Below are 11,329 nucleotides of genomic sequence, written 5' to 3'. Positions count from 1 at the left end.
TTTATATATATTTAATTTAATTATTCCCAAAGTAAACTTGATTTTCCAGAATCGATCGTCTGATTTTTCCTGAGAATTTAAATTATTGTTTATATTTATATATATTTAATTTAATTATTCCAAAAATAAACTAAATTTTCCAGAATCGATTGTCTGATTTACCCTAAGAATTTACATTATTATATATATTTATATATATTTAATTTAATTATTCCCAAAATAAACTAAATTTTCCAGAATCGATCGTCTGATTTACCCTAAAAATTAACGTTATTATATTATATATAAAAATGCGTCCATATATGCGAATGTCGCCGATCCTGCTGAATAGAAGGGGCAAGATGGAACCTTCGTTGCTGACGTCGCGTCGGCGTCGACATCGGTTGGCACATCTAGTCTAGGCGACGGGGATCAAGAGGATTCGTCGCCGATGAGAAACAGGGAAAACGCGAATTTCGCGAGGAACAATCGCCGAGCAAAGTGTCGTGTCAGCGTAACGTGCTCGACGATACGTGGTGGCCGATGTTGTATCTTGTCGCTGGTGCGATCGACTGGTACGGCTCGAAAGATAGGGAAAAAACAGAAGGGGAGGGTAGGAGAGGGGAGGGTTGCTCGTTACTCGTGAAATACGCGCGTTCCTTCTCGCCATTGTGCGTCGACTTTATCCAAAGCTATCTGATATTTATCATCGTACCTCGTGTCGCCGGTTATTCAATTCAGCGTTACGAGGGAACACGTGCAACGTTTAATTATCGCCGCGCACGCGGTCCCTCGTACGTGCACTTAGCGTTGCAAACGCGCTATCAACGGCTCTACGCGAAACGATTGCACGCGCCAGAGAAATTAGGTGCGCGACGTACGATGAACGTACGCGTCTTGCAGCGTCTTGTTGGTGGAAAGCCGTGGCATGCACAGAAACACGCTGCCTATGATTCGTATCAGGACGACGTACAGACGTAGGTGTTTCGCCAGTTAACCGCGGAATTTAGTTTTCAAAGTCTCTTACGAGCTTTGCGATCGACACTCTGAATCGTCGTGTATTTTTGCAGCCATCGAATAGATTCAAAGGGTTTTTCGATCTTTCGCGCGACTGCGATATTCCATTCTTCCGGAACCTCTGGGGTTTGTCGGCGAGAAACTTTCCAACGTGATTCTTTACGTCGACCAAAGAGTTAAAAATTCGAACGAACTTTCCGAACTTTCCTTACGACGAGTGTGATATTTTATTAAAAATTCATGAGCGTATTTAATGAAACTTCTTCAGTAACATTTTTCAGCGTGATGCGTTTGAAAACAATTTGCCCGATGGAGATGTACTGAACGAAATTTATCGTTTCGTTAAATTCTTTAAAAATCTCTCCGAGCGACCGAAATATTCTTTTCGATTGACGCGTGTACACGTCGAACGCGGTTAACTGGTTGAGAAGAAACGAGAATATTGTTGCGTCAGTATCGCTCCATCGCCGTTTCACAAGATCGAAAAAACTTCCGACAGATAGATTTTCGTGCTTACATTGGCACACATTGCCGCGAGAATATCTTTGGAAACGAACTGACTGATCCAACGATAGCAAAAATTGCGACGAAAGAACCGAATTAGCTTTCCGTACGCAACATCGGTGGTTTGACGTCTTAAAACGTATCGAAGCGATATGTTAGCGAACCTGGCACGTAAATTTACGTAATGCAACGTCGGTTCATAAATCGATCTCTGGCTTCTATGATTCGAAGAGAAACGAAGAGTCGAAAATCGCAAGTCGAGCGAAACCGTAATAACCGTGGATAAAATCAGGACATACTGAACCGACGCAAATATATATGCAGATATTGGAAAATGGCACTGCTGTTAAACGTGACATCTGCAACGTGAAACTATCAATCAGCGACATGATCATAGAGCGTTCTGTGTGCAACGAATAAAGAGAAGGAACGCAATGTCGAAGATGATCACAAGGATATCCTCGCATCGATCGTTCCAACAGAAGATTATCAGTCTCCGTAAAGAAATTAAAATATCAAACGGAATTTAATAAGCCACTGAATGTAAAGAAATAGTGGCGAATAATCTCCGCACTATTATTATCGTTATTAATAATAATAATAAAATTGAGGAATCTTACACCGAATTTCTTGCAAGAATTCAGCGAATTAAACCGCATTGCACGTTCTAACGCAATGCAAGAGTATGGAAACTTCGTTTTTTAAAAACTGACGGTTAAAAAATGTTCGATTTAAATATAAAAAAAGAATTGAAAATAAGTAGCCTGGGACATTTTATTTGCAATTAGCGCCCATCAGAAAAATCATCTTCTTTCATTGCTATTGTCAAAAACTCTGTCAATGGACGGTTACGAAACACGGTTGTAGGGTATTATCTCGGTGACTACGTCTTACTAAAGTCTGCCAAAATCCGAGATGCCTGTCGTAAAGACTGGAAAGCGAAAAGAAAGCCGACTCGGTTAGTGGCAGGAAATTTGTAGCATTAACACGTGGCCGGTAGCAAAACTCGGTCGATAATAATGGAATTTGTTCAGCCGAGACTTAACAGACTTGTCGATACGCTGAGAATTAAATCGACGGACTTTCCTTTGGTCGTGTGTTATCTTGGAGAGCGGCTGTTTGCCGAACGAAGACGTCACTCGAGGTATAATTGGAAAGTTGGAATGGAAACGTTCGGATCGATGAACGTTCCTATTGTTCATACGACGCGTACAGCAAGCGAGCCAGAGTCGCTGAACAAATTGAATAAAACAGAAGACAGAATGACAGAAACTCGATGACTCTACCGCCAGCTTCCGTATCCGTACGCGCGTATGAAACATCGTACGAAATTAAAATATTAAACGCACAGTGACACGCGAAGGTACTTGAACGTTTGTTATGGGACACTTTTATCGAGATACGTGTGCGTACGTTGAGTCGTGGATTTTATAAAATGGCGAAGTATGTAAGGAAAAGATCGCCAATTTGCAGATACCTGGAAAAATGAAAAATATACGTTTGCTGGGATGGGAAAATTTTCTACCTTTGGACGAAAGTCGTTTGAACGATGCCAAAAATAACTTGATCGTTGCTTCTGTTCTATTTACGAACGGAACTCTATTCCTCGTTCGGATTTAATAGGGCGACGAATGATTATATATAGACAGTTTCTGGTCTCGTCTCGTCTGTTTCACTTTGTCCGTGAAATTAGTATAGTTACCTTTCTTAAACCTACTCGCTTCATCGTGCATACGAAATTAGAAATTACAAATTGTAATTCACGGCAATCTCTCTCGGATGGGAATGTTATATTTGCAAATAATTAATTTCGATTAATTAATTAGATTAATTTCGTTATTTCAATGCAGCGTATTTAGACTTGTTCTAGTAACAAGTAATTTACTTTTGTTTTCTGTTTGAACTCTTTACAACCAGCTTCACCAGGTTCGGTCAAACGACCGGTTACAAGATCTAATTAAAAACCGTACACGTTCATCGTTATTTCTTTTCTTCGTCTAACTCTATGTAAATTCTTACAACGAAATCTTGAAACCGGTCGTTTGACCGGGCCTGGTAAGGTTAGTGTTAAACAGCAAACGTCTCGCCCTCTCTTTCTCTCTAAGCAACCATTTAAACCATCGTTTATTCGATAATATCCGACATTGTACGTATGTAACGATATAAAACAGGGTAGAAGTAACGTTAAGAAGCGAAGGGAAGGAAATAAAAAAAAACAAAAGATTGGGAACAAGCGGAGAAACGTACGGCAGTTCGTTTAACGATGATTCATCCTCGACGAGTTAAGCGTTTAAGCAGATTAAAGAGAGCAGATTTCGTTGAACCAGGTTGCGGTATGAATGGATTAAAACTTGTTATCACCGACTAAATACCGTGGCGTTTCCATAACGTGCGTTTCTCCTTTTGTGGCGTCTCCCACCCGTTAAAACACGGCTGACAAACGCGATTACGTTTTCTAATTTTAGTTGCACGCGCGCAGCAACTAAAACGACGCGACTGCTCGCGTACATACGGATTTCTCAGCCGCGCGACACACACGACAATAGCACGTGCATTTAGCCTGTTAAACGCGTTATTTCGCTACCGAAACTGAGCCGCGTCTGTCGAACGTCGTCGTTCTCTGTGTTTACTCCAGTCTCGAGTTTCGTCGTCCCCTAGCAGGACGTTGAACGAACGCGATCCCTTCGCATTGGACAAGCTTATCTCGCGTGCCTGGCCTCGTCGAACGATCTGTTGTTGCACGCTGAAACGCGAATTTGTAATTCGAGCCGTGCATCTATGTCTATACTTTTTTGTGGCTATCGCCATAGCGATACGCCATCTTTTTACGAAAATCTATCGTCGAGTGGCTGTTTCGTAGCTTCTCGAGTCGGGCTTCCCAGCGGAGGAAAGTTCGAAACTGTCAACTCGCATGTATTTGTTTCGATACGTACAAAATCTCGATTATCCGAGGCTTTGTGAACCGTCGTGGGTTTATTTCGCGTAAACAGGATACGGGAAAGTAGCACGTACGAGCGGATACGATTTCTTATGAAAAAATATAAAGAAAACATGGAATGAAACTTTTTCATACGACGCTTTGTTTTCGAGAAGATCGAGTTTGAAAATGTACAATTTCAGGTATACTCGAATATGTGTAATTCCGGTCTGGTCAAGGACAAAACGAGGAAAGATGATAATTCGGGTTCGGTAAACAGATTGTAGGACCCTTTTATAAGCTTCGACGAATACCAATCATGTTGTCTGGCATTGAAATAAGTAGCCGCGATAGAAAATTATTTTGATTTTGAATAAATAAAAATGGATAAAAATAAAGTTCATTATAATTTATTCCATTAGTCATTGCGGTCAAAGTCATCGCGTAATTGTGGGAGAGGGGAGGGGGAGGGTAATGTAACGCGAAATAGGAATTTTAAAATAAAAAACCAGTCATTTTGACCGATGTGGTAGTTTTAGTGTTAAAGTGTAAAATAAAAATCGTACGAGAAACACGAAGCAAGGAAGATAAATTCTATCGCGAAACAGATTAGACGCAACGAGGCAATCGACGTGCAATCGTGCAGCGAAGATGCAGAGATCGCGTTTCGTCTCGAAAAGCCGCGTCGTCGCTCTCTAGTCGGAAAATTACGAAAAGCGACGAAGCTGGCTACCGGCACAGGGAAATTGATAAACGTGGCCCACCTCCGGAACTGACCTGACTTACGTTCTCGTCGTGCCAACACAACGGTAGGGGTAAACCGATGAAACAGGTTCTCACGTTGCTCCCAGCCGATGAACTTCGTCTTCTGGTGCGCTCGTGTCCGAACGTGTGGAACCTTTTTGCGAAACTTTGCGTACGACCGTGGATAAAGCTTCTTTGCAAACCTTCGTTTCTCATTGCACGCTTCATAATTTCAAAAAACACTAAAAAATCGTATCTCTCGCCGCACCCACTATCAACACATAAAATTTAAAGTTCGACGAAGCGATAAAAACGGAACGTCTAAAAGAAAACTCCGCTCGGAACTGATTGACTGACTGTTCTGAACACATAGAGAACACTACAACCTCGAGTCTCAACCAGTAATGCCATGTATCAGCGTGGTCAGCATTATGAAAAACGTCCCTGCGGTGTAATGCAAAAGGAATAACGTAAAAGCACGAGCCTTTTCCGGAAACATCCGAACGTATTACAAGAATATGTAATAAAAGACTGCAAGTATCCGTTTAAACAGTTTTACCAACCTTTTAACCTCTTTAAAACCTCTTGTGGTAATGGCGAAGCTGGCCAAAAGCGCAATAAATGACACTGTCGATACCGTGTCACTCTTGTCTGAAATATTTAATTATACTTGTTGGGTCCCACTTCAAAGAAAACTCCACATCTTTTCCAATGTTTATTTTCTTAATCCTCCGAAACCATTGTTTTATGTAGCGCAATTAATTTGAAGGGCTTCTCAACCCCATAACCCTTCTAAAAACATGCCATAGCCTTGCACAGATAATACAGCGGGATATAGAAAGGCTACTTTTCGTAATTGTATAATAGACCCATGTATTTGAAGCTCTTCCGTAAAGTAACGCTACCAGCCTGCGAATCTAGCATACACATAGTATTTAAACTGATTGAAATATATTTCTGTTATACATTCATTCGCGCATTTCCTCTCTTTATTACGAGATAGAACCTTAAAACAGTACCGTTGCAGAGTAATTAAGCAGTCGACTGTTGCGACCTCTTTGAAAACTTTGAAAAGCGTGTACCTAAAATGTGTGGCAATAAATAAGCGACAACGAGTACACTTGTCAAAAACAGCAAACTGGTCGAGGGTAAGCAAACTGGTTAGATAGGACACCCTGTATATTTCGTATAATATAATATGATATAACGTATAATTGTGAACATAACAGAGTATGCCAAGTTGATCCACCATCACCCCACCTTTGGCTACATGATTTATGTTCCTATGATAAATTATCTCTCAACTTATTAACTGTCTTGTCGAGCGTTTCAGTCGGTAAGGGCAACCTGGTGCTTAATTATCCCATAAATGGTACGCCTATTATCATCACTGGATAAAAAAAAACATACTATCCTCTTCGATGTGTCGTTTATAGCACGTTATAGAAATATATTATTTTTCGTAGCTTCAATAGCCTAGTTTCCAGCCTTTACGAATGTAAACACTCTTGAAACGTTCTACCGTTACACTTTGTCAGGCGAATCTTAGAATACGGCAGTGTAATTCGACCTGTGTCTCGTAAAATATACATACCACAACATTGAGAGTTTTGAGCCATAAATCTTTCGTGCTTAGGTTTTTTACAATCAAACTTTCTCGACATATTCTATCGTTCTAACGCATTTTGAAGAGACATGGATATCAAATTTTCAAGATATTGGTACATGTAGTATCGCGGACAAAAGGCCTAGGAGTTAGCGGGTAAACAACATACAATGTCGCGAGAGCCGAGGCAGCGTCGGGCCCATCGAAGTGTCGTCGTTCGGTCGATCGAACAGTTTCGAAAAAAAGACCTACGTGACCTTGGCCATGAGCGGTTGCGGAACACGTGCGTGGTGGGTCTAAGAAAAGACAAAAGGGATGCGAAAGCAGTCAGTGTTAGTTGAGAAGTCGGAGAGAGTCGATCGAGAAGTGAGAGTGTGCGAGTTGCGTTGTCGACATAGTGTTGCTAGCGTTGCCGAGAAGTGTCTAGATTATTGTGACTAGTTCGTGTTAAACAACCATCGTTCTTCCGTCTAATCAACATCTGTACAATCCATTCATTCTAAATAAGTCATAAATATCAGAATATAATTATAATATATTCCATAGCGATATTACAAACATCTAAAAACGAAAGAAGAAAGGAAATAAATAAATAAATAAATAACGTTAGAAAAATCGATCGTTTCCATGGAAATAAATCGCAATTAAATCGGCAGCTTCCATTCCGGTTGTAATGGGCCACACGAACAGAAGAGCGAGATTCAACCGCAGAAAGGTGTTTCATTCAACGAGGCTGGCCGCGAGCAACCAGACAAGCTTTTTCAGCTTGCTCTCCACTCGTAAGAACCGCGAGCGATCGTTAAGGAAAATAGGCTTTTCTCTCCGCGGATATTTCCGTCGGCCATGCGAATCTGCAGCCACTTGTATTTAATATTTGCACAGCACGGCGTTTCACAGATCTCATTGTCTCGCATACTATTTACACGCAAAGTTCTACAAGCGTATGTAACATTTCGTATGGATTAGACGTACGAATAAGTTCCTCCCATTCTTACGCAAAAATCACGAAGAATTCGTTTCTACGCCGTAGAATATCGGTACGTAAATTATTGATAATTAACAAATACGATGTAAGCCGGAAACCATCTTGAGTCATCAGAGGCAAAGATTATAATAAATAAAAAATATATTGGGATGTTCGAAAAATTTCTTTCGCCTTTCGTTTTTATTTTATATTACTTTTTATTGAATTATTTATGATTCATTTTGTTCCATCGGGACGATAAATAAATAAATAAACGTATATATAAATACAACATTTCATAACCGGCTGTACGTATAATGGAATATTACGACGCGACTAAATTGATTTCTAAAAATCAATATGCGACGATAAAGCTCTTGTTTTACGCGTTATTTCACTGCTTCGATCCCTGACAGGCTAATTTTGTCAAACATCTAACCACAATTACGTAACGAAAGAAGAAAAAAAAAAAAGAAAAAAAATAGGAAAAACGGAAAAAGAAGAAAAAGAAAACAACTACCCTATCGATGAGAAAACGTGCCATGAATCGTGAAACGAATCTGAAAGCAGTTAATTAAAGCGAGATGCAGGTCGGTAGGCTCGTAACAAGCATGCAATAAATGTTGACACGAAAAAGCAGATGAGTCACTGGAGGACCGTAGAGGGACCAGAGAGAATCGAGCACACTTTAGACCACTAAACCAGCTTCACGACCTCTCTCCGTTCTCTCTTCTCTTATTCGCTCCTATTCACTCTTTCTCTCTCTAACGACAACCAGGTGAGGCAACTAAGAACGAAAGGAATTCCTGGCCGCGCGACCTTGGTAGGTCGTTCGTATCCGAGTCGTTTACCTGGACCGATTTGCAAACGTTGATGGAGGTAACCGCGATGCTTCGACTATGGCGGACACGCTCGACCTCTTTCAACCAGACGTATCAAAGCACGCGAAGGAAAATACGCTGGGCGAGAAGATATCTTAATATATCGTAGCGTAAGCCGTAGAGGATATTTATTTTTCCATTCATAGCATCCGGTTTACGAGCACAATCGCTCCTTGTCGTATGAAACGCTCGGCGTTTCTTTACGCGCGTGTGTGGGTGTGTGAAGTTGGCGCCCCCAAGTGCAAATTTTCGTAAAAGAAACAAACAGCATTCGCCTGTTCACGATTCGTCGAATCAAAAACCTGGTTTGTGTTTGTGCATTCTTCGAGAAGGAAGAAAAAAAGAAAAGAAAAGTTATCGCAAAATTAAAGAATTTGTCACGAGCACCGCCGTGAATATTTTTCGTCGACGAGCAAGTGGCGTACGACTGTCTACGTTCGACGGATAAAAATGTTCGTTTGGCCACTTTCCAAAACAAAGTTATCAGCCACTGAGGCGAGTGATTTTCTCTAACGAAATTCGTTTTTATCTCTCACCGTTTCCAAGTTGTTGCTTGTCCCAGTTACGCCTGGCAACCCGTATAAACGCAAGTTTAAACTTTCTTTTGGCCACCACTTTGCGCATTCGATTACAATGTCGCACGCGCAATTGCTTCGATATTTCGTTGGACCAGCGAAATAGCGCTTTGAATTTCCAACATGTTTGCAGAGATTTTAATCAGAGTGAATGAAACGGATCGCGCAACGATATTCCGTAGATTTTTCGATCTACGGAAATTCCTTACGAGATGCGTATATACGCTGAATTGCGAATAACGAAGCACGTTGGACATTTCGAAAATTGCGAATTGAAATTTCTGCTCGTACGGGGAAACAAGGTATCGCGTTACAGGGAATAGACGGGGAAGCGGTAAAACGTCGATGGAATATTTTTTCAAACCGCTGGTAAATGCACGACGTCTGATATCGAGTTTCATATTAGCACGTTCGACCACTATACGTCTGTTTTGTTATTTAGAAATTAGATTTTCTAACAAATTCGTACGCGCATCTTAGATAACATCAGAGGTGTTAACGTATATATTTTCAGTTTACTTTCTGTTAGAACAGCAAATTTCGTACGCATATCGTAGAACTAGAGCGAAACCAAAGAAAAATAAATCGATACCGAAAGCTTGTTTAACGGAGATTTATTAGTGTGATATAATCATTTAATTTACGGATTAAATTATACAACTTCCTGTGAGAAGATGTTAAAATTAAACGTATTGGTATCGCGATTATATATATATGGTTAACGAAGTAGTTTTGGTTTATTGTAATAAAATGAAAGAAATAAAAAAAAAAAAAAAAGAAGAAAAGAAGAAAGGAAAAAAGGGAAGTAGAAAAAGACCAGAGTAATAAATATCTCTCATCACGCACGTTTTCATCGAGACATAAATTTAATTTAATCGCGTTCGCATCGACAAATCGTATTCAAAATCATCGTTTGCGATGGAAGTGTAAAAAAATCACGTAACGCGAAATTTCTTCGCGTAATAAACGCTGATAGAGCAGGTGCAGAATTTCCGCGCCACTGATTCCATTAAAATGCTTATTTCCGCTGGAATGTATCGCGGTGGTCGGAACGAGCTGAATTTCAATGTTTGAATTTTCCAGCCGCGTACTATGTCCGATTTAATCATTTATAGACATTGATTATTATTATATTAAAATGCAACGTGCTGGAACTAACGCACAATGCGTACAATACGTATAATTCGTAATTGGGATATTTCCAAGATTGAATTTTTAATCTCGAACGATGCAAATATACCAGATGCAAGTAAGAGAGAAGCAGAAATCTCTATCACTCGAGATGTTTCGTTTTATATTTCACGATTGGAATGAATTCGAGACGAGAACCAATTTCACCGAAGAAAATTAGTATCGGAAATTGATCGTAGCGAATTAATATCGGAAGCGATGATCGCAAATCGATACAGTTTCCGTTAGGATTTCGTATACAGACGAATCAAAAAATCTGCGAATCTGTTAGCTTCTCAGTTATCGACGGAGATTTGGCAAATGCTCAAAAAATCAGATTTCTCGTTTTCCAACGAGAACGCGTTGAGGTAAGTACCTCAAGTACAAGAAGTAAATCGACTTTCTTACAATTTCTTTGAATATTCTTTGATACCTTATATGCGTGGCAGTGATTAATTCTTGCGTCGAAAGGTTTGTTTCTCTTCCTTCCGTTTCTATTTACCGACCGTTCTCCGCAGAATCTGACAAAATCGTCTTTCTTTATTTGGAAACTGATCGGGTCCCACGCCGATTACAGACTGTCGTTAAAGTCAAATGCTGCGCAACAAAATATCGATGCGTATTTATTCGCGCAGTATCATCCCCAGATACGAACGTGCACGCTCAATTTTGCGTCGATAAAATACCGGTACTTTCGTATTTTCGGTTGATCCTATTGTCCTCCTTGCTTCTGTATCACTCGAAATAGATGTTACCTTTCGATAATATTATTAACGCTAACTTTACCAGGGCCGGTCGAACATGACTGGTTTCAAAATTTAATTCAAAATAAGAAACTGATTAATCGGATAATATAAGAATTTATACAAAGTTAGACGAACAAACGAAATAACGATGAGATATTTTATCATCCGAAACATTACCATCCAACTGAATTCTTGCGTTCTTTGCGTGTTCCACGGTTTCTGTGAG

At 40.1% G+C, this 11,329-nt stretch overlaps 1 protein-coding gene across 17 annotated transcripts in view; it reads right to left on the bottom strand.

Moving 5' to 3' along the window:
- LOC122571726 (arfGAP with SH3 domain, ANK repeat and PH domain-containing protein) overlaps positions 1–11,329 on the bottom strand; it is a 52,464-nt gene that overhangs the window by 24,885 nt on the left and 16,250 nt on the right. For 8 of the 17 annotated variants that reach the window (XM_043735785.1, XM_043735788.1, XM_043735787.1 and 5 more), the window contains exons 2-3: positions 5,725–5,812; positions 5,195–5,432 (exon numbers count right to left, since the gene is read on the bottom strand). The exons of 8 other annotated variants lie outside the window; for them this stretch is intronic. In XM_043735785.1, the coding sequence (XP_043591720.1) occupies positions 5,195–5,432; positions 5,725–5,812 (326 nt within the window). The remainder of the gene's footprint in view (positions 1–5,194; positions 5,433–5,724; positions 5,813–11,329) is intronic. One more of the 17 variants, XM_043735786.1, reaches the window with a different exon arrangement.

This window comes from Bombus pyrosoma, linkage group LG10, assembly GCF_014825855.1.
Source record: "Bombus pyrosoma isolate SC7728 linkage group LG10, ASM1482585v1, whole genome shotgun sequence".
Taxonomy (NCBI): Eukaryota; Metazoa; Arthropoda; class Insecta; order Hymenoptera; family Apidae; genus Bombus; species Bombus pyrosoma.
The sequence above is the reverse complement of the archived record's forward strand: the minus strand, read 5'-3'. Positions and strand labels throughout refer to the sequence as shown.